Source organism: Notothenia rossii (assembly GCF_949606895.1).
Source record: "Notothenia rossii genome assembly, chromosome: 6".
NCBI lineage: Eukaryota > Metazoa > Chordata > Actinopteri > Perciformes > Nototheniidae > Notothenia > Notothenia rossii.
Genome location: NC_136909.1, coordinates 71799019 through 71826888, shown reverse-complemented (window position 1 = coordinate 71826888; position 27870 = coordinate 71799019). Strand labels below are relative to the sequence as shown.

At 39.5% G+C, this 27870-nt stretch overlaps 1 protein-coding gene across 1 annotated transcript; it reads left to right on the top strand.

Annotated features, from left to right (window-relative positions):
* Nucleotides 1–467: 467 nt before the first annotated feature.
* Nucleotides 468–27295, top strand: prim2 (DNA primase subunit 2). Its single transcript, XM_079688737.1, has 14 exons — nt 468–598; nt 1556–1704; nt 1804–1916; nt 4147–4241; nt 4339–4459; nt 5041–5136; nt 6420–6557; nt 13082–13149; nt 14484–14556; nt 14843–15028; nt 21987–22113; nt 22344–22426; nt 24318–24386; nt 26953–27295. Exons 1-14 carry the CDS (start codon nt 486–488, stop codon nt 27172–27174), a joined length of 1653 nt encoding a protein of 550 aa, XP_079544863.1. The 5' UTR covers nt 468–485; the 3' UTR covers nt 27175–27295.
* Nucleotides 27296–27870: the final 575 nt, after the last annotated feature.

The window sequence follows — 27870 nt, the reverse complement described above, 5'->3', positions numbered from 1 at the left end:
CAAATGTAGTAAGGTAAAATAAACAGCATTTACATTTGATATGTGGTGAGGTAAAATCATAAAATAGCATACAAATGGATACAATTAAATTACTCATCAATAGTTTTTCCAAGTGAACCTTTAGAAAATAAAGCTTCAGAACGCGTCTTGATAAATAACGACAGTTCCTTAATCTTGCAATTTAATAATATTCCTTTCAACAAAAAAGTCAGTTTTCAGTCATGGTTTTCTGTCTGAGATGAACCACGTGTTTGGGGTGCGCTTGTTATGTTGTTCAGAATGATACTTCCGAAAGTTCCTGTTGCACATATGTCGACGGCGAAAACGGCAGTCATAAACATAACAACATGTATCAACTATTAATTCAAGACGACTGATTGATAGTTATTCTGCAAAAATGTAAAAGGTTTAATTGTCTTTTCTGTATTAAAGTCATTATCATACGACGGGTCACGCGGACAACCTAAACGAGCGCCCCCCACATTATGACAGCGTTCCTCTTCCTGACTAAAATCGTCATAATTTACCCGCGTTTGTTGAACAACCCACTTTGTTTGGCGGGCTTGAGCAAAGAAGAAACAACCCCATCATTTGATCGGTAATTTAACAACAATACAACATTTTGTTATGTTTTAAGTACTTGTCGTATTTGTGTGATACGTTGCTGAGACAGTTTTAGACGTTTGCTGTCTTCAACACAGTTTCCAGGACAGTTTCTGTAAGATAGCAACCCTCACCACGAAGACGTTGCTGTTCTATGTTTGAGATAATGTGTTGTTGACTAATGTAACTGAACTGAGGGCTAACGGCCCGTCCACACAGCGGCGTACGTTGAAGCTTCAACGCTTCTGCCCATTCAAGGGTACAGGCTTTTTAGCTTGAGGGTTACAGACTAAATGTGAAAGCTAACAGCTATTGTACTGCTTAACACATTGTTATATAATGAATCGCTAGCTTGTATCATTAGTTAAGTGTAGTTGTCTTTCTTGTGGACTCACGGTTTCATTGCCAGATTGTATACATCTTGTGAAATTAACATCATAATACACATTACTGAGTTTAGTGAAGGCAGCTGTGAAGGCACATGCCATTTTATTTGAGACTTTAAGTATTTTGCCTTCAGTGCACTATGAACGAATTTGCATCTCTATTGTTGCAGTTATAACACATTGTGACAGGGAGAAATCCTTTCTGCATGAATATTCACCCAGTCTTTACCCTTCTATTTACAGTAGGATTAGGATTTTTGATTTGTAGAAAGTAGAAAAGTTATTGGGACAAAATATGCATTTTATTATGCTTTCCAATATATCTTTATTTGATCGAATCCCTAAATGCCTGCCCCTGGTGTGGGCAACATAGATGGAACATTGATTAATAGCAGTAAAGCACGGTAGATTGGAGAGCACAAGTCGTGCAACTTGTTTTTAGTTTCTTAGGGTTATCAAATAAAAAATTGCACCAAATATACCCCCATGGTGAATAGTAATAGCCTATCGTCTTGTGATGCATTATTGTCAATTTTTAAAACATTCACGTTTTCCCTTACCATCAGGAACATGGAGTTTTCAAGCAGGAGAAGGAAATTCACCAACAACTCTCAGACGGAGCTCTATAGTCATCCTCTGCAGTTCTACGGGCAGCCTCCTCTGGAAAACATCTCTCTCACAGAGTTTGAAACCTTTGCTGTGGAACGACTTAAATGTAAGACCTGGAACTCATGCAGTCTAACTAAATCAGATGTTCGTTGATTTCTATGTGACTGTGTAACATTTAAAACGTCTTCTTTTAATGCCACTGCAGTGTTGAAGACCATTGATAATTTGGGAGTGAGCTATTTGAAAGTCTCAGACCAGTACAAAAAGAAACTGAGAGCTGAATCCAAAGCGCTGAACTTTCCTTACAGACCCGAAGCTGTGAGTATGTTTAGCAAGACACACAACAGAGTTTTACACGTTTTTACACAGCACTGATCCAACATGTTTATAGATACTTAGGGCTTCACACTGTAATCCTATTTTGCTTTCCTTAAATTACACTCAGTTGCCACTGTATTGTATTACTGACCAGTGCTCCTGTTATTGAGCCTACACTCGTTGATATAAAAAGGCTGGACAAAATAATTGAAATACCTGTCGTGATATGTAATACACTTCACAACAGCTCAACAATCAGCAATGTCCAAAATGACCACAAGTTGTAGATGAACCTGCTGTATCTGTCGGGTAGACACTCATAAAGACTATACAGCTACAAACAGGGTCAAATTGACTTAGAATGTTCGTGTTTCCCCTATATACAAGTAGTGACAGCGAAGCGCCGCTGCTTAAATATGCGCACCGCTGCTATGGGGCGCCAGTCAGGTACCCCAAAAAAAATAAAAAATATTATTTACTAATAATAAGTGGCGACCCTTTTTCATTTTTGATTGTTTATGTGGATTTGTAGTATTGTGTTACTGTATGTTCAATAAATGTGTATATTTGCTCAATCTTGAGACATTGCCGCTGTATGTACTGGCAGGGCTGATTTTTGGCATAAGCGGTGGCCTAGGGCGCCAGATCTGGGGGGGCGCTGCGCTGGTAGCTCTGGGAGGGGAAAAAAACATTTTTGACCGTTGGCGCTTATCCTAATTTTTGGCCTTGATGTAACAACATTCATAATTAAGTAAATGTAACACCATTTTCATCCCGGTTACACTTTTCATTTGCCCTGTACGATGGGCGCTGTAAGTGATGAAAGTGGGGGATGTTGGCTTATCAGGCGCCCGCAGCTCACAGCCAAAGTTCGAGCATGGAAGCGAGAGAGAGAGAACGAGCGAGGGGGAGAGAGAGAGAGAGAGAGAGAGAGGGCGCACCGGTACCGGTACCGGCGCTGTTGTTATTAGAATCTGGTGCTAGCTGCACTAACGGATATAAGAAGTAGATGTTTCTACAACCAGGGTGGAGGAGAGCTCTCCTGTCAGACTGAGAGGCTCAGTGAGGTAAAGGACTCTCTGAGTGTTTAGATAGTTAACTTTAGTCTAAGTTATCTCAGTGGGTCTCAAACGTTTTGACCACAAATTATGTGAACACATATTTCCAAGGCACTCCTTTATAATTATTAGGATACATAAAAACAGGTTTGAAATCATTCCAATGTATACTATAGGACAGTAAACCAAAAATATTGTTTAAAGTTGGAGAGATACAAAAATGTGCATGAATAAATAAATGTTAACTGGTAAAATAAGATATGAATGAACAACAAAAATAAAATAAGTTACATTTATTTGTTATTGGCTATGGTAGGTTATTGGTTATGTTCATATACTTATTTGATTATTAAAATGTAAACCGATCTTTTTCATATGGGTGTTTTTTTAGAGTTGTACCCCCTAGATCAGGTCTCTAGTTATTGTGTGCTCAAAATGCACCAGATTGAAGCATTTTACTTTCAAATGTTCAAAAAATCTCTTCCCGGGGGGGACCCCCCTAGAGGATGTGACGTCCACCCCCCAATTCACACATACAAGCCATTTTGACGTATATCACCTATGTCCATAAGTTTCTGTTTTTGTATTGTATTTGTCTTTAGTAGAGATTTTTCAATTATTCTTTATATATAAAATCTCGCCTAGGGCAGCAAATTGTCTAGAACCGGCCCTGGTACTAGGCCTCAAGAGCCTTTCTTTTGCAGACACATAGAAACAAATTGGCGGGGCGCACTTCGCACGCGCACACACTAAAAAATTCCACTCGCTCCGCGCTCACATTATGCTGGGCCCACCTGCCTTAGCACCGCTGCTATGACTCCATCCTAGGGGAAACACTGACATCAAATGATTTCATAATTGTGCACTTGATTGACATCAAAAACAAACATACATGAAAGTGACAACATCTTCTGTACAATGTGTGAATAGTAGTATCCATATGCAAGAGAAGTGATCACAGAGAAATAAGAGTTGGGCATAAAAAAGATTTCTTACTTTCCAAACTATTGTGACTTAATATAGCCTTAATTAATGGAAGGTAGCTTTCAGGTATTGTAGACATGACTGTAAAAAAAATTACTCTGTCATTTTGATATTACCTCACAACTAAAAGTATACCCAGCAAGACAACACAAGTTATTAAGAAGTAATTACTCTTTCAACCCATTCAGGATGACAGAAAACCTCTGAGTGGATCAACTGAACAAGAGAAACGCAGAAAGGACCATATCTCCCACTTCATCCTCAGACTGGCCTACTGCCAAACGTAAGTCTGTAGTTTCTGTTAAATATTTGTTGTGAATAAAATGTGATTTTAAAATGTTATGCAACTGATACATGTGTGTCTTCATTGTATTGTAAAGGGAGGATCTGAGACGCTGGTTTATACAACAGGAAGTTGATCTTTTCCGCTTCCGCTTCAATGACCTGTATTCAAAACAAAAGCTTGAATTTCTTCACAGAAATAATCTGCAGTATGACACGGTACATTTCTCTCCATTTCAATATTTTGAAAGCCTATTTCTTTTACCTTTTATGTAGATAAATTCTGTAACTCAAAGGGTTTATAAAAACGGTCACTCGATGGTGCTGTTTGATCACTGTTAGAGAAACCATTAGCGTTAAGAGTTTTCCTTGAATATGGGTTTAAATGTTTAATGTTTTTTCTTCACTTTAGTCTTTGGTGAAATATGTATTTGTGACCAAATAATATTTCATCGGTGATAAATGTACATAAATGCTATTTTTAACAGTCGCACCTTTCTAACCTTACTCTAATGTGTTTAGTTTCTCTTTGAGTTTTAAGTGTGTTTTTCTCCCCTCTTGAGGAAAGCACTGTTTCAGGTTTTCATAAAATGAAGGTTAATACTTAATGAAAAAATGGGGGGGGGGGGGAAGTATTAAATAATTTATCAACACATAATGTGTCATGCCAGGACGAAAAAGGCAACTTTGTCTGATGAATGGCGTTCTGTTTCCACAAGCCTTCAATGTATTAACACTGCCATAGTTGTGCATGTGCCGCTCTCCGCTGAAATTCATCATTCTCATCAATAACCTTTCAGATTAGTGTCGAGGAGAAGAAGGCTCTGCGTGATAAACTGCTCAACTCCAGTCACACTGTCAGTGGAATTACTGTGGAGGATCAGGACTTCTACAAAGTGAGTTACTCATCCCTCTCTCCATGGACACCACTACGATATCATGTGCTTATGCCTCTATAAAGCTTTATACAATAATATTCTGCAATTTATATTCCTTCAGTTCTCACCGGTGGATAAAGAAGCAAGTAATATTGATTTAGCACCGTTAACTCCGTTCATGATACTCTATATGACAGACTTTTAATAAAGAATGACAGTTTTAACATTGATAAATCAACAGAAAGCCAGATGATGTCATTTTGTAATAAATTAACCACCCCACTGTAATTATATTGAAAGTGATTCTTACATTTACTTTCAAAAGTTTGAGTAATTCTTACATGACAAACTGGTTAAAGTGAGGAGTTGGAAAGTTGTGGCTTTTACCAGTTTGGAAAGGCTTAAGAAGAGATGCTTCTGATTAGGTCTGCACAATAGGATGCTTTTTCTGGATGTCAAATTGTGGAATGAACCCATCGCAATAGACTGTGAGATTGCACTTATTACAGTGACCCGCAGTGTCAAATGTCAAGAGTTTCAAGACAAACATATACCCTATTGGCAAGAAATGAAGTGTTTCTAATCCTCAGTTTGGGATTTGGATTGTAGTGACTTCTGCCTTTTGTCTAATGTTCGACTTTGACATATCTGTCTTTAGTTTGACCCACATTGTGTAATCCTAACTTGGCCAAGAGTACCAGTCTAGCAGTTTACTTCCAAGTCTGATTTTAGGAATTCACATGGAATAAAACGCTGATTTATTGAAGCTTCCCCACCTTTTAGGCAATATGTTGTCAGGAGGAGAAAGACCATCTTATTATATGAACTATAAATGAGCAATTATTGGTTTAAATCCCTATTCTCTCAAATGTAGAAATGCTGAGTCTTGATTTTTTTTTTGGCCAAAAATAATGTGGACATTATTTTGTCAAATGTCTTAATGTTCACATTAGAGCAAAAACTAAGAAAAATTGACTGCTAGAAGATCCCCTTAAAATCCTTTCACATTTGAATGGATTTAAGTCTACAGATGTAAGTTCACAAAGTGAGAGCAAGGGGGAAAGTGTCATGGCCTCCTACTTGACTTTACATTTAAAGCTTTTTGCTGAAAGTATTATTCATTGAGCGCATGTTAACCATCAGACTCTCTGTAAGTGCATATCGATGTAATGCATCCAAATGATGAAGGGCGAAATGGATTGCCTCAGAATCCTGACACGTATTTTATGCAAACTGAATATTAATATCTTTATATAATGAATCCATTCATAATTCTGAATATTTACCGATTTATTTGAAAGGTTCCATTTCAAGACGCCCTGGATCTAGTGCGATCGAGGAAAGTGTACCTCAAAGCCGGCTACGTGTACATCCCCCACCAGGACATCGTCACCATTGTTCTGAACGATTTCCGCACCAGGCTTTCTAAAGCTCTCGCTGTAAGTATTTGCAGCGCTTCACTGTTTTAGAGAGAATGAATAACAACCTTACAGAAAATGCAAAGGGAAATGTTTGAACATTCACCCTGTCACATTTACATACCGACACACACTGTACGGGGACTTGCAGATGGATAGATACACCTTTCTGACTTTAACACAGCTACACTATGCATTGTATTGTGTTTATGTTAAGTATGCACCCTCTATATCAGGGGTGCCCACACTTTTTTGGCTGGTGAGCTACTTTTGAAAGGACCAGCTCACCAAGGTCTACCAACCAAAAATAAAATCCCAAATTGCAAGGGTTGCTGAATAACACGTTTTATTTATACATGGGATAACTACAATAGGGCTGCAACAAACGACTAATTTGATAATCGATTAATCTATCGATTAATGGACTATTCGGACTATTACTGCCTTGCACAATTTCTCAAACGCTCTTATTTAGCCATCAACTTTTAGATTTAGTTTGAGGTTGTTTTAGACATGTGGAAACTAACAATGAAGACAATAAAGATGAATACTTGATTCAAAAATACATATATTATTAAATTAACGTGACAAATTGTGAACAAAATTAACATTGCTTTTTATTTAAATAAAATAAATAATATTTCCCATCAAAAGAAACAACAATGTTTTAACAAATCGTATTAAATAATCTGATGACAGAACTGGAAACAGAATAGCTGAAACTTTAACAAAATAAATAACTCAGTTACCTCTAATCATTAACCCATGTTTGTATAATGTAGTTAACTCCGTGTGTTGCTGCTAGCATACATAACACCTGACGTGGAAACGTTACTCGTGGATGGGGCTACAGAGCTACGAGAAAGACAGTCGAACCCGGTGCATTCCTCCGTCTGGATGTGGTGCACTTTTGCTAAATGTTTAGACAAATTACTCGTGTTACCGCCCTTACATGCTAAACACTTTTGGTGACGAGCATTGTCCACCTCAAGACGGGTAACATGTAACCACACCTTGGAGCGCTTCTCTCCGCCATCTCCTCCGTGTGTTGCTGCATGTAGCAGCCGCGTGTGTGTAAACTGCCCCGCCCCCTCGCACACAGACGGGAGAGAGAGATCTGGTCTGGATTTGAAAGGTCGAAAATACACCGACCATAGACGCATTTGTTTGTCTTTTTGCATGTTAGAAACGAGTTGGCGACACTAAGACTAAGAGATAATGTTTGTGTAGCAATAATACATGACCTTTCTCTTTCTCAACTCGCTACTCGGAGGGAAGTCGCTGTCATATGCCTTGTGAACACTCCGATAATGCCTCTCCACGTTACCTTTCTTTGGCAGAGCGACGCTTGCTTTACAAATAAGGCAAATAACCTTTGAATGTGACATCACAAAAAAAGATTCTCCCTCCCATTCTGTGTGGAAGTTGTATGTCTTTAGCTTTTTGCTCGTTCCCGCACTCATTTTGTTGTTTGTCTCTTTAGCTTAATTTGAGTTTTCCCGGCATTTGACTGATTTTGTATCGCTTTGCATTCTGGGTTAACAGACTGGAAAGCGATAGGTCGCTTTTTCTGTCAATCAAGTAAACTCGTGAATTAAAGAGCATCTTGCAGGTTTTTATTTTTTCTACATTTATGCTTAAACTTGCTTGAAAATTACAATTAAAAAAGTGAATGCAGGATTTGATATGTTTTACGAGACATAAGGGCAGGAATTCAGAGGGAAAGGAGCAATTTTGAGCTCTGCTCTTAAAAACGGCTTTTTTTTAAGGTCATACGACAAACGCGTCATATTATATCACACAGGGGAAACATCTCCGCTCTCTGACCGCGGGTATAGTAGAGTTGCGTTGAGTAGAGCGGTTGTGTTTTAAGGAGCTGGTATTTTTCGGTAGTTTTACATTGTATTTCACCATTTGTAATCATGGTGCAGTATTGTGTTTGTGCAGGTTGCACAAATACCAGCCTGTCAGGACATCGAGTCCACAGTAAAAAGGACCGGAGCTAGCATTCGTTCCTGGGTGCGTTGTGCATCCACCTCCCTGCAGCACATACTCTCCACAGCTTTATCAGTAAACCGTATTACTTCTCTCTCCCCCCCCCTCTTCGCTGCTCTCTCTCTCTCCCCTCCGGTACACGGCACCGTAAGACTAGTGTGGAGTTGCATTAGGTAACGCTGTGGTGGCTGTACTGCTCCAGCCGTCTCCTTTGTGTTCGTTTGTTTCCCCCTGTCTGTGTTGTTTGTGTGTGCGTGGTGGCTGTCACTCCTGGCTACCGGCTCAACCTCCACTCACCTGCTGCAATCAGCTGTGCACCCTCCCCGACTACACACCTGCTTTCCATCAAGCCATTTACAACGGCATATCAACGGAGGCTCCACAACCTTTCTCCGCCAGATCGTCAAGTATCAGCCGTATCTCGCGTCTCTCCTCCGGTACACAGCACCGTAGTGTGGAGTTGCATTAGGTAACGCGAGATACGGCTGATACTTGCGCATTAGTTTCTGTTATGGATCAGTATCAACAGTCCTGCCAGTAACGTTACTATATTATCAATGCTACTTCAGTTATAGCCTGATATGATAGCTAACTTTACAGTGTTGTGATGTGACGTTAGCTAACATTGTGTAGCTAACGCCGGTCACTCACCAAGATAGCTGCCCAGTTCTCCACTGGTTCTCCTCACACCACAGCTCAATTTCTCTCCGATGGCCGTTATTTCTTCTAATCCTTGGCTGCTCCTGGTCTCTTGGACGCCTAGCAGGCTCATAATTATAAGGTTGTGGTCCATCATATGCATTCGAATATTCATGTTCAACTTCTTCTGTGTCTTCTGTGTCGAAACTAGCATTGGGATCCATGTTTATTAATACGTTACACCGGCCGCTCTCCCCCTTGTGTCCCCCGTGTTACGTCACACGCGGGAGGTCACGTGCCGAGGCTTTTTTATGCGGAAGTGAACATTTCTTACAAAAACGACGCCAGATGTCACTGTAGTGTATATTTCTGTATATTTTTTGGGAAATCTAGTGTATTCATCATTTTCCTACACATTTATTCACAGGTGTCTTTAACCTGGAAGTTGCTCTTTAAGTGGCAGGGAGGCCAAGGGAGGAGGGATCAAAACCTGTTTTGTTTATTTTAACAGAGCTGGATTTTTTTTTTTTTTAATGACTCGCGATCTACCAGCATTGCCGACCGCGGTCGACGTACTGGGCACCTCTGCTCTATATGTACTTTATGTAAATACATTTTGTATACGGTAAGTTGGTTCCATAAGGCAAATTGTTAAATTGCTGCCATGGCTGTTCCCTTCAGTGCCCTGTGGGGAAAAAGGAGAAGCGTAGGGTTGAAACAAGGGGAATAAGTATGCACACATGACAGAAAATGTCTGGAGGGAACAGCGACGACAGCTAGTATAAAAGTACTCATTATCCTTAAGGGCATGATGTTTTTTTAAAGGCAGTGGAAGTAGTTCTATGAAGGCACAATTTCAGCATTCTTGTGCGATGCATTGAACGCCCCAAGGGACATTGAACATGGTATTTTAGGGTCCAGAGGCATTTCTATAATACATGTGAGGAGACAACCAGTTCACTTAAATCGTTGTGAGGGCTAATGACTAGGGAACAGGCAGAATCACGCTCAACAACCATAGGCAGCCGCACTGCTGTTTAGAGTTTAGGGAAAAACCTTCCCTATTAATGAGGTGCAAGCAATCTGAAATGCAGTCAAGTAGAAGTCACAGATATAAAATATGCAACAATAAAGAACAGAAAATCCTCACTGTTCTGATTGGAATCTCAATGTTTTAATCTACATTCAATTATGTAAATTGTATGTGTTATCAGCCAGACATGTGGGTGAATACTATACTGAAGTAATCATATTGTTTGTTATCTATACAGTAATTGTGATGCAAGCGACAAAGAGAGGATATTTTCCTCAATCTGATCCATGTGCTCTTCAATATCAGAATAGGAAATCTAAAGTAGGGGTGGGCGATATTGAAAAATATAATATCACAATATTTTTCGAGCAGTATCACGATAGACGATATTTATCACGATATTTTTTCATGCCGGTTATTATGGTTATACCACCTACAAGGTAACAAAAAATAAAATAAAAAGGGAGTAACAGACCAAGATACCATTTCAAGCTGGTTTTAATTCTGCAATGAATCCCTGAATGAACAATTCAACAGGAATTTTGATATGGCTTCCTCAGTGTTCAAGTAGGTAGGCCTACACCCTACACAAGAAACGTTAACATTGGTTTCTTCACCAGGTAAAGTGCACTCTCTTGCTAAATAAAGTAAAATATTCAAGGCACAGTTTCTCAGTATAAAAATTCACTTTCTGTTTTAGGTAGCACTAGCAGTGATCAATAAACATGAAAAGGAGAGTAAAACATAACACATCAATGACGAAAAATCAGTGCCAAACAATTAAAATGTAAACTTTAGACTTGAAGTGCAATCAAAGACTTTAGCATAACTGAACATCTGTTTCAAAAGGGAAAAACAATATAAATACCTTATTGATCAAATAAAATATAAGCCAACAGAATCAACCAAGACAATAAATGAAGTGCAATACCGTCTGAATCCTGACTAGACAGCTTGGTTTATTACAATTTAAATCATGGTAAAATAGGTTAATTTTGTCGTAGTTGGTTTCCACCACAGTATTTACATGGAGATAAGCTCCGCCCCCTCTCCAGCGCGTCCTGTTTGAATGACAGGAGTAAACACAGCTGACAGCCGCGGTGAAACTCCAGCGGTTAGAGCGATTAGAATATTCGCATCGCGTCCGTTGTGAACGCAGCATAATGCAGTTCAGAAACCACTGTTCTCACGCTTTTAAAGCAACTTCGAGATTTTAACAGTATCAGGGGCACGCAGGCCATGGTGGCCGTAGGACGTTCAATTATTTTCGGGGCTTCACTGCCAGACCGAGGGGCAATGACGGTATGGCCGTCATGGCCGCCGTGAAAATCCTACCCTGGTGCACTCACAGCACTCACATTATATGACTGAGTGAGTCTCTGTATCACGATAGATATGATATCTCTGAAAAGGCATATCGTGGAGACCTGATATCGTCTCGACGATATATATCGTCATATCGCCCACCCCTAATCTAAAGTAAATATACGTCTGTGGAGAATGCTTTATTCATTAAGTTACTTTTACATGTATATTGTATAGTCTGGAAATTATGGGATCAATATGAGTATAGCAATATTGTGTCCTAATAATGCTAAAAACACACAATCTAAGCTTATCATAGTTTAAACCTTAGATAGAACTATTTCGCTCTGGTTGACAAAATATATGATATTTTGAGTTTCCAACTAAAGTGTAGAGTCATAAGAGCCTCCTATTGCAATGCCTTTTCAAAGCAGCCGTTTGATTCCACTTCAAAACCGGGGGTTCATTGCTTTGCTCAAAGAAAATGATTTGGCAGTTTGAACAAAGGTCCATTTATGTTTGGTGATTGTGGTGTTTTGTTCACAAACTTGTAATGAACTGTGTTGTCACCTTCAATCAGTGCCTTAACGTGTCATTTCTGTGTTCATGACATAGAGTGCACTCAACTCAAATGGAAGCACTCAAACTGGAATATGCATAACATATTCACACAATAGTGACATCAAAAAGTCCTTTTCAAATGAAGACTGGACACTAGATTAAGTGTAGAAAGTCATTGCCTGTACTAATGTTGGCGTAGTGGGCAACATGTACTTGATTTGCTTTAGCACTTATCCTCCATCGTGGGACAGGAAGAACCTTTTTTTCTAAATGACAAAAGTAAAAACGAATAAAAGGGCAATTCAGTCCAGTCCCGCCATTCTCCCATTTTCTGGTAATTATCCGGACCACTAACTGCTGGAATGGAATAGCGCTCCCAAAAGCTTTTTCTCTTGTAACGGTGCCATTTTGACTGTTTGGTATGATTGTTTCTGTGTTAGTACTAATAGTAATTCTCTTCCACTGGGGACAAGAAGGACCCAATGTGGAAATATGTGCCATTTCTAAGGCATAAAGTTGAAAGCTGTTTCTACATTTGACTCTAATTGTTAGTTGAATGTTTATTTCTACAGAAATAACAGAAATGGGTTATATTAAAGTGTATCAAAGCAGTTTTTTCGAAAGATTAGACTGCACTTTTGCTTTGGTGTGAATCATGTCTATAAAGCATTTAGACAAAGTGCAGCTTTTTGTTTTTGAGGGATGTGCATAGGGTGAGACTTTCAACTGAGAAAGTTCCCAACAAGCTGAACTACGTGTTCAGACTGAGGCAGAATGTGTTGGTTGTTTGAAGGGATGGGTGTAAAGAATCACCGGACAGTCGCAGTGAAACGTTCACTAACTGTGATGCAGTTTACTTCAAATAGCTGGGGTCACTAAGCTGTGGCCTTGTATTTTAATGACTGTTATGTGTAGTACAACATATTTGCCTTTAACATGCAATCTTAGCTTCTTCTAGTCCTTTGACCAACACTATTTACCATTGCTAACATGGTGTCCATCTGATCTGCAGCTGACAGCCCGCTCGCTACCAGCAGTGCATTCTGATGAACGGCTCCAACCGCTCCTCAACCACCTCAGGTAAGCAGCAGCTGGATTAATAACTTCGCTGCCACTTTGTCAGGGCTTTGGTGAAAAAGACATTTAGCACGATTGATCTTTGGCACCAGAGATCGTTTTGGAGTCTTGGTCTGAGTAAACCCAATCTGTCCCTGTGGAAAAGTCCAGGAGAACTTGTGGTCCTAGGCTACGTGTGCAGTGTCGTACTGTTAAATGACTCTGTTTTGAGGTGATTAAGAATATGCATCATTGGCCGATGGAGGCTGTCGTTTCAGTCTTATACTGTTCCAAAACATCGTATGTTGATAATAGATGCCCAATAGTACTGACGGAAATGAACCAATACAAGGCCTCCTTTTAGATTCTAAAACTGCTAATTACTTACTAACCCCCTGGAGATGCCCTAAAGATATAGTTTGCTATTTTCATAAATAATAACTTTCTTTCCTATTTGTTAAAACGTCACTTTATTCTGACAGCAGAGCATGAGACGGATTACCTGTGAATAAATCAGCTTCCAGGGAAACCACCAATCAGAGCAGGGGAGTCTAACGCAGTGTCAATCACTGCTTGTGGACTCCAATCAAACTGTCAAACTAAGCTTATCAAAAATAAATCAAGATTCTGTAACTGCATTGACTATTTCTTATCTGAAGCGTTGTCAGAAACATCATTTAGCTGTAAAAGGAGAAAGTCTGACCCAGCTCCCATGTTGAAAACAGTTAAAAAAAAAAACTTTACAAATCTATCAAATAATCCGTCTCATGCACCACTGTCAGGATAAAGGGACAGTGTGTGCATGTTTACCATTGAAACTAAGTTAATGTGAATCAGCACACAAGTTTATATGAAAAATGGCTTAATGCAGCAGCCTTCATTTCAGCTTCAATAGAGAAGAAGAGCGGCTCACAACACAGTGAGGGGGTTTATCTCACTCTAGATGAAAGTAAGAACATGAATATAAGGGTGGAAGAAGTCATGTTTCCCGATTGTTGATGGGGATTAGGGAGTAGGCTGCTGAGATTTGGAGGCAGGCCACTAATCTGTGAGGTGGGGGGGAACACAATGAGAAGTAAAGCGCTGCCATACGCAACTCAATGGTTTGCCAAAGTCAGCGACTTAAGAATTTAACGATAGCAGTTTATTTATTTATTTTGCAGGGTGTCCCAGGGGATGTGTTTATTTACTTTTTTTGTAATGATTGTTTCCAGTCTTTAATGTCCAGTCTGTAGTTGCTGATTGCATTTTGGAAACAAATATAATCCGATTTCATAGAAGCCCTGATTGCTTTTCAAATTGTTACTGTTATAAACGTTGCTTATTTGTCACAGTAAATATGTTTTTTCTTCTTTTAGTCATGCCTATGTGGGACAGGATTACAGCATCCAGAAGAACGTAGGGAAAATCTCCTTGGAACAAATTGATTCAGTAAGTTACATTGACCATCTATTCTTGAAATGTCAGGTTCAAGGTGCCCTTTTGCCTGGGAATGCAAGGTGTTAAAGGGAGGGGGTGAAGTGTGTACAGTATTTCTGTTAGCCCAGAGCTAGAATAGAATAGAAGTGTATTTTTAGTTCAAGCTTTTAAATTCACATGTGTAATATGTTGCTCCTCCCATGGAGTAAATTAAACAACTAGAATAATATATGTTTATAGGTACAGATACAATTATCTTAATATTTGTATGTTAGTCATTCATGTTTTCTGCGCCCAGCTATCAGGGAAGTCCTTCCCACTCTGCATGAGGCAGGTCCACCAGGGCCTCAGAGAGAACCACCACCTTCGTCATGGAGGCCGCATGCAGTACGGCCTCTTCCTCAAAGGCATCGGCCTCTCCCTGGAGCAAGCCCTGCAGTTCTGGAGGTCAGAGTTCATCAAAGGAAAAGTGGATGCTGACAAGGTAAGGTTGAAAACAAAACTTATAAAAATGTGTGTTGTGTTCACCATTATCCTAACAGAGACACTTTCAAACCACATCAGGCTAATTTGAATGCTTAATCTAGCTAAGAGACAAGTGCAGCTCCCTGAAGCTGTGAAGTCAGCTTGGGGAGATAGACACATCAATCGGCTTTCTCCTAAATATGATTTGGCAGATATTTATAACATAGTATTCTTGCTTAGCGATGCCTTACTGCAACCCAGGACCCAGTTACAGAGGAAGAAGAGAGACCTACTTTGAAAAGTGACATAACTATGTCAAAGGCTATGTTTAGGTGTTGACTACATGTAAGATTATAAAGAAATGAAGGACAATGATGCAATAATTCAGTGACAAGGGCAAATGCCAAAGTTTTTTTGAGTTTGTTACAGATTATACACTTTTCCATAATTATTTTCAAAACAAGACAAAAAAAGGTTCTTCTAAACGTCACCTGATAAAGTGACCCAGACAGGGTTTTAGTTGAACCCCAGATCAGTGACTGTTGGGACAGATGTCTTGGTGTCTGAGTGCTGGAGTGCTGCTCAACACTTAACTGGGTGCTGCTGCTTCATTCAGGATGAAGTGGCCCCATCAAAGCTGCATGGCTTAAAAGGAAGTTCACTGGTCTCATTATTTGAGCACAGCACTGTGTGGAGGCCAATGAAGACTTTAGAGGGTTCAGATATAATGTCTCTTCGTAGACGACACAGTTAAACACAACATGTGTTGGGCATGAGCGGAACCAAGAACTCTTTATGTGAATTCAAGTTAATAGAGATTTAACAATTTAATAGTTCTCATATTATTTTGTTAACTATCAACAGCATTGGGGTTTGTATATTCCTGATTCTGATCTATTAGATACCTGTAGATATGTTGCTTAACATCGTGTCTGATTTAGTCAATTCATTATTCATTGACATTTATATGGTCAAACTTCTGCACCATGTGCTCGACAAGCTGGAAAAAATATCTCAAACGGGTTTATTACCAGGTAGGTTGGCACGCACCAGGAGTTTGACTAGGTGTCATGGTGCATACATAAAAGTAAAACAATAATTAAAAAAACACAGATAGACTATTTTAACAACACTATAGTAACATAAAACGATCAAATAAAGCCGTATTTACATTGAAATAGATGGGTTTAAATACTGCTTTATTTTATTTTTCATTTTACTATATTTGTTCTTATTTTTCCGTATCTTAGAACTGCATGTTTAATAGATAATCGTGCAAGTTGTATAGAATACATTCACATTTCTCAATGCTCCCCCCCGACGGAGCCACTTAGGAATCCCCTGTTGAGATATTATGTCTTTTACAAGATGCACTCTAAATTGCTTGAACCATGCAAATTGACTTCCAAGTGACTGAACTTTATTCTGTGCCATGGTTCGAGAAATAAAAACGATTTAAATGTAAAATAAAAAATCCCCTTGGAGTCACGATCTAAGGATCCTATTTTGATAATCCTTTAAGCGTTAAGGCAATGTTTTGTAACACTTTTTAGACCAATACAAATCATTAGGTAATTAATAACTTTGATTATTAACCCTCAAAGGTTTCCTAAATACAGTGAGGGGGTTTAGTCGTGTTTTTATTTGTTACTACCAGCATCACTTGCACGGCATGACAAAAATACCTGTGCTCTTATTTAAATAAAAATCCCATCATGGCATTCGTCTTAATGTGATGCATCATTTAAATCTTGTAGCCATTTTCTTGGAGCTTTATTGAAACAAAGTAAGCTATGCTAGTCATCAAATATTTAGTTTTATTGATGCTTCTTTAAATATGTTTATGATTGCTGAATTTGTAAAATACACGTCCATCTCACTGTTATCTACATGGAGTACTGACGGGTAGATATCAAACCATTTACATCAGCCATGTGAGCTGCTTTTATAAATAGAATTAGAATTAGGACATGTGTTGAATCAGACAGAGGAAGTGTCCTGGCATATTTTGAGAAGATCTTGAGCTCCTATTTCATGCTGGTGCCACAGTTTCAGTTGTAAAGAAAAAACATCAAATACTTCTAAAGCGGACTCTGATGCTCAAGATACAGTCTTTCATCTTTTGAGCTGTTTGAAAATCAGATATGCTGTCGCTTGTGAGGTTTCTTTAAGCTCTTTGCTAATTACAAAAGAACATGTTTGAAGAGAGGAGAGAAAAGTGCACTTGTATACAATAAATACATTAAATATGTGTTGTACTTTATATTAAGAAGGGTATACAGTATAATTGTAAGTGATAAAGAGGTTAAAGCATTAAACCATTGAACCTATCATTTTTGACAAATCTTTGAAGAATTAGCAAAATGCAAAAAGGAATGTATTATAAGTTAAATCTATTAATGCACTTATGAAAAAAAAAACGTCACACTCTTACGGCCCCTCTACACTACAGGCATAAAAAAATCTTGAAGCTGGGCGTGTCTGAAGCTTGGCGATATTTTGCGACCAACAACCAATCACATGAATCTCCTGCCCCCGACATACAAAGCAATAGCAATGTTAAAACGAAGTAAACTGGATATAAACTCTCCAAACAGGTGAAAAACCTACCAGTTTCACCCACTGTCTCTGCCACCTCCCTCCATGCCTGGTTCCTCCGGTTTGTATCCCGGTAAATACTTCTGGTCGTAAAGAACCGGGTGATTTGCTACCGTAATATCTCGTTTGGAATATGAGGAAATGAACCGTCTGGCTCTCCCAGCTTGCACTGGCGGGATTTGCATAAACGGGATTTGATTGGCTAATGCCAAGCATCGAGCCTCAAAAGTTGAACATTGTTCAACTTTTGATGCCGATAGATGCTCGTGATGCTCGCAAAGCCATGCCATGCTCCCCACAATGCAGTTCGGCGAAGATTAATAATCTTCTACGTCACCCCATTCAAGTGAATGGGCGAAGCGTTGAAAGCATTTTTCGATGCCTGTAGTGTAGACGGGCTGTTAGGCAGTTCTAAAATGTGCCTCTACATTTTTTAGTTTCTTTTACTATTTATGGAAATGAATAACTGCATTTAAGATATGGGAAAATGATACATAGAATTTACGAGGGCGCACTACTGATAGGAGATAAAAAAGAAAAGCAAACATCACCAATCGTTTTTGTATGCTCTGTTGAGGAACCTGCGATCTAAGTTTGTCATACACCGTAGTTGTGTATATGTTATGAAAATAAACCTTTGAGTCTTGAAATGGTGGAGCCCTTTGAAATGGTTTGACTCTGCATTAAACTATGTTAGACATCCTTAATTGTTGACATTACATATTTTGTGCTCTCTGACACTGGCCTGTCATAATACCTGATATTAGCTCCTGATTAACAGATTTGAAAATTGGTTAATTAAAAAAAAAGGTCTCTATTTTGATAATCAATGAATTGTGAATTTGGGAATAACACTCTGTCGACAGCTTCTCTAATATGTAGACGTCCTGCCTTTCTCTGGTTGTTATCCTAGTACAGTGAATATCTTTGTAACTGACAAACCAAGACATTTAAAGACACCACCTTAAACTTTGAGAGACTGGGATGAAAATGTTTCTCTTTGTCTTGACTTTTATAGACCAAACTATTTATAGATGACAATAATTGCTAGTTGTAGTTCTACCCACAGTAAGAGCCTCATGGCTACTATTACGAGCTCTACTTCCTTGCACCAGCTCCCAGAGAAAGTGTGAACCAGCTCCTGTTCCACAGCAGAACGGTGCTGACCACATCCCGGCTCTCACCGTGATGTAGGTGTTAAGTCAGGGTCTGCACTTTGTGGCGTGTTGCACGAAGCCGGCTCATTAGTATGCGACTGGCACAGGAAAAAGATGGGAGGCAGCGATGCCGAGAGGGAGGCCTGCAGGAGACAAGGCAATGTAATATTAGACTAGAAGAAGAGATACAATTGATGAAATCGACTTGATCCATCCATTTCTCTTGCCACAAAAGTTAGCCTATTCATTTGGAGGAGAGTCTATTCGAACTGAATATCCGTGGGTCATATTGCCTCGGGGGAGGGGAGGCTTTTGAACTGCTTGTTTTACAGATGGAACTTCAGGTTAATTAATTTGCACCGACTGACAGTGTTTCACACCATAGGTTTGGTTTGCTCTGGGGTCTTTTCCACAATGGAGGATTCTCTTTAGGTGACACTTTTATGTGAACACCTCTTATTGTGTGGATACAATTGTACACTGTTATTATGTATCACTGGTATTTTCAGTACGTATAAAAGTACATCTCTTTTTATAAAAATATATAGAAGAGATTTATTTTGTTCCTCTTGTAGGAAGTACAAGACAAAAACATTGAAGTAGGGTCACTGTTTCATTATTTGGACTGCTTCCAAAGCTTTTTGTCATTATCTTTTATGGTGAGTAGCTTGCAGAATAGTGCTGTTCTCCTGTTTAACTGTCCCAGTAACCGTGTGACAGTGAGCAAGCGTGTCCAGTAGGTGAAGCAGATAAATGGATTCCAGTCATTATTCATGGGTTAATTTGATTATTTACGTGATCCATGCTTTTGTTTTATTTTTGTAGTTGCCTAACAACAAGATAATTAGAATAGGACTGTTAAAAGTATCATGCTATGCTATGCCTATAAATGTGTTTATTTCCTTGTTTCCGGAAAAATAATATTGTTTGTGTATTAACTTGATCAATATTTAATATTTTAATATCACTGTTATTTTAAATACCAGTACATTGCAACCCCCCTATTTCCATTGATGTTAAGCTTTTTACTGGTTGAGATGCACACTGTAACTTGTAGTGTCTGCAGCAGACTCGTCTGTGACTTTGCAGTTCTAATTTGTCTCCAATGCCTTTCACTTGTGCATTGTGTATAAATGACCATTATAACAAAGCTTTCCTTTTTCTTTCTACAACATCAAACCTCTCAACTTGTGCTCACTTGCAGGATGTTAGTCCCTCACCTTCTTATTGTTCTTAGCTTCTGAAGCAGCCTGTAGCGCAGATTAAAACGGGACATATTTTAATGGTATTACACATAAGAGGAATTGGAGCTGCAGGCACACCAGTCACTGTGGGCTGAGCCTAAGAAGCCATGCCAAGTTTACACACACACACACACACACACACACACACACACACACACACACACACACACACACACACACACACACACACACACACACACACACACACACACACACACACACACACACACACACACACACACACACGTACGTAATCCCTTTGATTGTGTCCTATTTTCTCTGTCTCCACCGCCGCAGGTTTTTGTGAATGTGTCCTAGAGTGTGGGGGGATGTTACCGCCACGGAGCCCCCTGAGCCAAGAAGAGCCCGGGTAGAGCTGTGGCTCCGTGCCGTTAATGCAGCTTTTGTGCTTGTGTTTAGACTCTCGACTCTCATTTTGGAGGTCAACTGTGCTGAGAGTAGATCCAGGATTATCTGAAGTGTAGGCTGAAATGTAGGAACACAGTCTGCGATTAAAAGGAGCACTGAGAATATCTTATTATGTGTAGAGGAGCTGCATTCAATACGAGTAAAAAGGGGGCTAGTCGTGAACAAACGGCATTTTCTAACTATTACTAATCTGTCGATGGTTAATCCTTATATCAGAAAGTTAGTTTATAGTTCTTGTAAAGAAAGTTTCAGCATAAAAGTCAGCCCACCTCAGTCTCACCTGGAAGAAGTTACAGTTTAATAAATTATCATTTCTAACTCTTGGTATGACTTCTTCATACCACATAGGATCTTTTTCTATGTCCTAATCACTTTACATAATACATATTAAACACACTTTAGTGCCAGTGGAGTTTCAGGATCTGTTTTAATAGACTGGGGGGGCCGGTTCCTGATCCTAAATCAGGAACCGGCCTCTCCAATCCTTCAAAGCTCTACATAATTAATATTTGATTTATTACACTTCCAGAAGATTTTATGGATTTGTGAATTGCCGCTGCAGCTTGTCACATTAGCAAGTTCAAGGGTTTTATTACAGCATTAATGTGTTATGATGGGAGCAGTCGTGATTATGGTGTTCAGCACACTGTGTGTATTTTACTGTTTGGCTTCAAAGGCTGTACATCGCTTTTAATGGTTGCATGAGCTCTGTACGTATAACAGGAGTAAAGATTGTGGAGAATTAACGAATAAAAAAAATAGAAGTTGTCTTTGGTAAGTCCAGCAATTTATATTTAAAAATGTCTGCCCACCTCCAATGAGTCACAGAATGGAGAGGATTTGAGATGGGCAATAAAATAAATGTTTATTGCCCGATTTTTTTCAACTGTAAGAAATAATTGATCATTTTACCTCTTTAATTGAATTAAACTCCGAGAAAGTCTCAACGGTATGCCTCTGATACAAATGCTAACAACTAATAGACATCTGAAATGTCACCAGGCGTCTCAACTTTACACTTCCTTTGTACTAGTAACATAGCTGTCAATTTAAGGGAGTCGAGTGAAATGTCTAATTATATACTTTATATAGTGGAGCAGAGGTCAAAAGAACCATAAAATAAAGATACTGAAAAGAAATACCTCAAAATAGCAGAGTACTTTTAATAATTTCAGCTCTTCACACAAAAAATTGCGACAAGACAAATAACCAGCATTACAGTGAATGCTAGAAAAAGATATTTGTAGATCCTACATGTATTTTTATTATATACTTTTCATATCAAAGTACTCTTACGACAGGGGGCAAAGCAATCAAAGGTAAAGATGGTGATTCTGCGATATCCATAATGCAGCTCCTATCTACCCCGTGAAGACACCTGTACAGCAGGTTCGCTCTAATAGCTCCATATTTCATGGAGGAAAACACCCTGTCAAAACTGACATGATGTATGACAACGCCTCTTTTCACCCCAACCTTGTCCCTCTTACACTCTCATCCTCACTAATGCCTTCTCCTCCTCTCTGCCTTCTTCTCCCTCCCTCTGTAGTTTGACAAAGCATATGCCTACAGCGTCCGCCACATGTTTGGCAAAGAAGGCAAGCGAACAGACTACACCCCCTACAGTTGCATGAAGGTGATTCTATCAAACGCACCCAGCCAAGGCGACCATCATGGTGAGTTGATGGCTGTTGGGAGAAGCCATTACCCATGTGATAAACCACTCCACAGCCTTTAGTTAAAGTCCTTTCCCTGGGACTAGTGACACACCTGACTGTGATCATCATTACCAAATTATCTATATAGTTTTCCCATGCTGAGTATTACATTTTCCTTCCATCAGTGAAACAAGTGTTGTGCTATGTGAATTGTTTATTAATATCGTGCTTTAATTGTATGTTTGTAGGATGTCCTTTCCGTCACAGCGACCCAGAGCTGTTGAAGCAGAAGCTTCAGGTCTACAAAGTGTCTCCCAGCGGGATCATTCAGGTGGGTGCTGCTGTCCTGTCTACAGTAGGCCTCAGATACATGGACAGGGTCTATACCACAACATCTTTTATATGTTTCCAAAAATAAGGCGACCTTTATGATCCTTACTATCTTGATCCTTGCCCAGATTTGCACTGTCAGGAAATGTACAGTAAATTATATTTACCAGCATAACTGAAACTTTGACGTACAGATGGAACCTAATATAAAACCTTAAAGGGTAGGTCATTCACTTCAGAAACACTTTTTGTTATATTCCATGGAATGCTCTTAACATCCCGATAGCAGTGAATAAATGAAATGCTTTGACAATAAATATATACAAATATTTCATCTGTGGAAGCCGTGGCGCGCTAAAAAGCACGTCCAGTTATCTGCCTCGGCCCGCGGCAGATAACTGGATGTCCTACCTGCCTGTCAGCCTTCCATCTCGTGCACAAACTTATCTCGTGCCCTCATTGGTCATGTGCGCGTTCGCGTGTGTTGGAGGAGGGGCTCTGTAAGGAAGTCTGAAGGAAGGGGCAGATTTTGTGATTTTGTGTACTTTCAAATTCTAGCTTACTCAAGCTGGTTTCTCCATTCTTACCTTTAAGGCAGGGAAACCAATAGATTAGGAATCATCCATAAATGTCTTTACAAAATGTCACGACTCTCCACATAGACACATGGATCAATTATATAATCACAGTGTTTTCACAGTGTTTTGTGGATTCAACATGTGACATGTTACACGTTTAAGGATGATTCCCACACTTTGCACAGTGAGTTTCAGCTTGTTCCTCCGGGCAGAGGGGTTAATATTGCCAAGGTGCAGAACAAAGCCGTATAAAAACAGCTTTGTTCCAGCAGCCACCGCTCGGGTGAACAAGTTGTAGCAGCATTACACAGATGCTGTGTCAGCAATGGCTATTTATTTATTTGATTGTCCATGTTTGTTTTAGTGGTTTTTAATGTGCTCGAGCCTGGAGTACTTTTTAACGATTTGTCTGTGTTGTTTGAAGCGTGTCTCGTGACGATGGATACCTTGTCTTTTAACTGGAAACCAAATATACCTACGGGTACAAATAAATAACCTGAACTTCCTAAGAACTTTCTAGTCCAGAGTGAAGCTCCCTAATATCACACCAGCAAGATATCTTTCTCCTGGATAAATCATAGCATAGCTACTTTTAAATATTACAGTTTCTGTGCACTTTTGCAAATGTTCCTGGTTTTCCATTTACCAATAATATCAAGTGCATCATCAGGCAGAGACTTTGCTCTCCACTGATCTAAGTCACACCAGCCCTAGTGGTGAGCATGCCTGTGGCTGCATCACGCTGGAGGCAGCCTTCAGGTATATAGGGAGTTATAAAGGAGCAAAACACAGATAGATTCCTCAGTAGGCCTTGGATTTATTTTTCAGCCGGCACCCTCAGTATAGAGTCACAGTGGCACTACAGTGATTTAAGTACAAGAAAAGTGAGAGCTCTTATGTGACCAAGCCAAAGCCTGGGCTTCAAAGTGTCTGTGCATTCTCTCTTTTTAACCCTGCAGAGCTTCAGAAAAATCAGAAAGAAATATAGAAAGTCCAAAAGAGTTGACTCATGGCATGAATATTTAAATTAGCCCAAATAAGCCTGGTAATGTTTTCACTGCATTTCAAAAGTCTCTAAGGATGTTTTCACTGCTGTTTGTAATTGATGAGGTATGTTTGTGTAGATAGTTGACTCAATGTCTTTTTTAAACCATTTTGAGCTGCAACAGTTAATCATTAATATATCCTGTAAATCACTCTGTGAGTATCTAAGGGTTAACCCTAACCTGTGAGTATCTAAGGGTTAACCCTAACCTGTGAGTATCTAAGGGTTAACCCTAACCTGCTGTCGTCTCTTACCTTTTTCTGCCACAGATCCTGGAGCTGGTTAAAGGGATGCACTATCAGCTGGCCTGCCAAAAGTACTTTGAGCTGACACACAATGTAAGTGCAGATTTATTTTGAAGCGGGCAGTAACTGGGGCTACCTGTCAGAGGCAGGGGTTTGCACGTCATGCATGAAGGCTCAGGAGAGACCCTGAACTGTCATCTCCTCCATCATTAACTGGTGGTTACAGCCACTTAATTTGTATAGGTTTATTATAAAACTTTAGATTCATTTTTGTCGCGCTTGGATACCCCTTGTGGATAATTGAATCTGTTTTTAGTTTGGATACTTGAGTCATCATCCCTTTCAGTCACAGAAAAGCAGGGTTTGGTAAATAGAGAAAAAAAACAAGGTCTTCATAAGGACTGAGTTTAATACACAGTTTAGATGTTAGATGGGTTAATACAAATTAGGGCTGTCAAATTAACGCGTTAATAACGCGTTAACGCAAAAAAAAATTAACGCCACTAATTATTTTAACGCGATTAACGCACGTGTATTTTTTGTCCTCGGCCGCCCCGTAGTTTCAGAGCGCATCGATTTTAAAATACCATCTACAAGCTGATGCGGACAGCCCCGCTCCTGCCGTCCACTTGCGGCAGACCACACTTCCACGCTCACCGGCAGGCACCGACTGGCCATCGGGAGGACCGGGAGGGTGTGTGTATGTGTGGCGCGAGAGAGAGAACTTACGTGTATTGTTGCTGTTGTTAGCATCTGGTGCTAGCTAGCTGCGCTAACGGATATAAGGAGCTGTTTAAATGAAAACAGAGGAGTGACATTTCGCCGACAACTGCGCCGAGCACTTCACTTTATGCAGGTAGCGAGACAGTGGGACATTGTGGGAAAAGTCAGCACACTCAGTACGGATAGTGCACAGTATTGTATGAGAGAGGTTCCAGATTGAATTGAGGCGAATATGTGTAATGTTCAGAGGTTGTTGTGTTTAATATTCATGAGAATATTTGTCATTGTTCAAATGATAATAAACATGTGCATAAAGCATATTTGTCCACTCATATGTAGATAAGAGTATTAAAAACTTGAAAAATATTCCTCTAAGGTACATTTAGAACAGATAAAAAATGTGCGATTAATCGCAAATAACTATGGACAATCATGCGATTAAATATTTTAATCGACTGACAGCCCTAATAAAAATACAAGGTTGCATTGTGCATCAGTGGAATACCATAGTATTAAAGTAATATTAGTGACCTCTCAAACTACCTGAACTAGTTATAAATATGTTTATTTTTTACTGTCGGGTCAGCCAGCTGCATGAGACCACGGATACTGACGGGCTGTCAGGAGAGTGGGCGGAAAAGAGCGGCTCCGTCCTCCGTGTATTATTCTTATATTATGATATAGAGTCGTTATTCATTTGTTTTAAAGCTCAATAAATAACAAATAAGACCTTTGACCGGCACTTTTCTAAATTTGCCCGGAAGATTTCAACTTTAACGGACATGTTGACCGGCGAAACCCCACATCTGTTGCTAAATCCAGCGTGGAGAATAAACAGAAGGGCAACCATGCATGCGCGAGAAGTCTTCTTCGCTGCTTTTGGTGTATTTTGTGGCCGAACTACAGCGCCACTTACAGGCCCGGCATATGTTCTACAGCGTCTCCAGCGCTTTCGATCGGTCTCGTGTGAACGGACACGTTTCTGGTGCCTGTTGCGTGTGGACGGAAGACTTTTTTGATAAGGATTTCGGTCCGTTTGCGTTATCGTCCTCGTGTGGCTCCAGCCTAAGACTCAGCACATCCTAGAAACATTTAAACACACTGATGTATAACTATTAAAAGCATGTTGCACAGGTCTTCAAATAATGGCACCATATGTGGGGAATACACTATTCTAATGATAGCCTACATGGCTCGGTGCTTAAATGAGAAATGCCATAACATGTATATTCATTTAGATTATGTTCTGCAGTCAGGTGTAAAATGTATAATTTGGTTACAAATCTGTAGCACAAGTATGAGTTGTATTGTTTTATGTTATGCACATTGATTACCACCAGCTTCAGCTGCACAGATGCATAATAATAGTTTTATAGGAAGTGCTAAAATCCCTACATTATTGCCCTAAAGTCTATCAAACATCCACGATGTCTCTAACGGCAACAGGTAGAAGCAGCGGAGTGAAATGTCTCCTATTCTAATTTGCTCTTGTGTACAAGTCTACCCCAGTAATTATAACGTTAATTCACATTTAATGGTTTTGAAAACATCAATTTCAATTACACAATTGTTTGAAATGATGTAATCATTCGAAAGTGCTCGAGCTTCATCTGTAAATTAATTCATAGGTTTCTACTCCTCATGAGTGATTCTGACATTTTATTTCCTGAAGGGGCATTTCATCTCTTCATTGAATTAGAGTGATAATTTGGCAAAGAAAGCCTGCTGTCCTCATCATTTTTAATAAATGATTGGATTTTTTGTAAATTAGCAAAACACTCCACATGGTTGTCAATGAAGCAGATGTTTCATGACTCTCATAAAAGGCAATAACATTGAATCAATAAATTGGTATGCTAGCAACCTGCAACAAACCAAACTGCTATTCTCATGTTCTCTTGTCCTCTCTCTCCTGTGTTTTCTTTTTATTGAGCAGGTTGAGGAGGCCAGTTTCTCGCTCAACCACCCCAACCAGTACTTTATAGAGAGCCAGAAAGTTTTGGGCGGAGGCAGGGACATAAAGCGAGAGACGGAGGCGACACTAAAGCCTCAGGAAAACTCCACCAAAGCACCCAGCGAGGCTCCAGAGGCAGCAGCGAACACACAGGATGTGGCCGAGATGACGGAGGAACTGGACTCTTTCTTTCAAGATGCCTGATTTGCTTCTTATTTGTTATACCTTTGTTTTTCTTTGATTACTTAAGGTTGGGTCGGGTTCATTTTGTAAAATCATTTAAAGTCACTGTACATGAGATGTTAAAATTAAAGGTTGCATATCAGTCGTTTCTCCACTTCTTCTTCTTTTATTGCCACAACACAACAGGCTTTGAGTTAAATAGCCTGGACAATGTTCCAAGTGTTCTACCCTTAAATCACTTGTTATGTCGGTGACACAGTGACAGTATTTCTGCAGCGGTAAAAGAAGTCGGAGTTTTTCTTTCTTTGTTTTTACTCTAGTCTGAACTCAGATGGATCAGTGCACAGGGTTTTGGCAGGGACGTGGTTGTGGGGGTGATGACTAGAACATTACCCAGCTGTCTCAAAAACAATGTCATTGTATTTGCTGGCAGGAGTATGGATGAATGGTGGCAGGAAGATGGATGAAAATAAACAATTTTCACAGCTGTATTATGCCGCCTTGGAATATTGCCTCATAGTGCACAATGCAATTTATTCAAAGCTTACGTGGTCAGGAGGTGTTTAAATCTTCTCTTACACCTTTGTCTGCAATAATTTGTGGAAAATGGTGGCAGTCGGGAACCTTCTTCTCCTCTTCTCTTTGTTCTTTAGAAGGTATGATTGTGAGCTTTTATCTCCTCTCCTACTATATGCATTTATTAGATAACTAACTTTA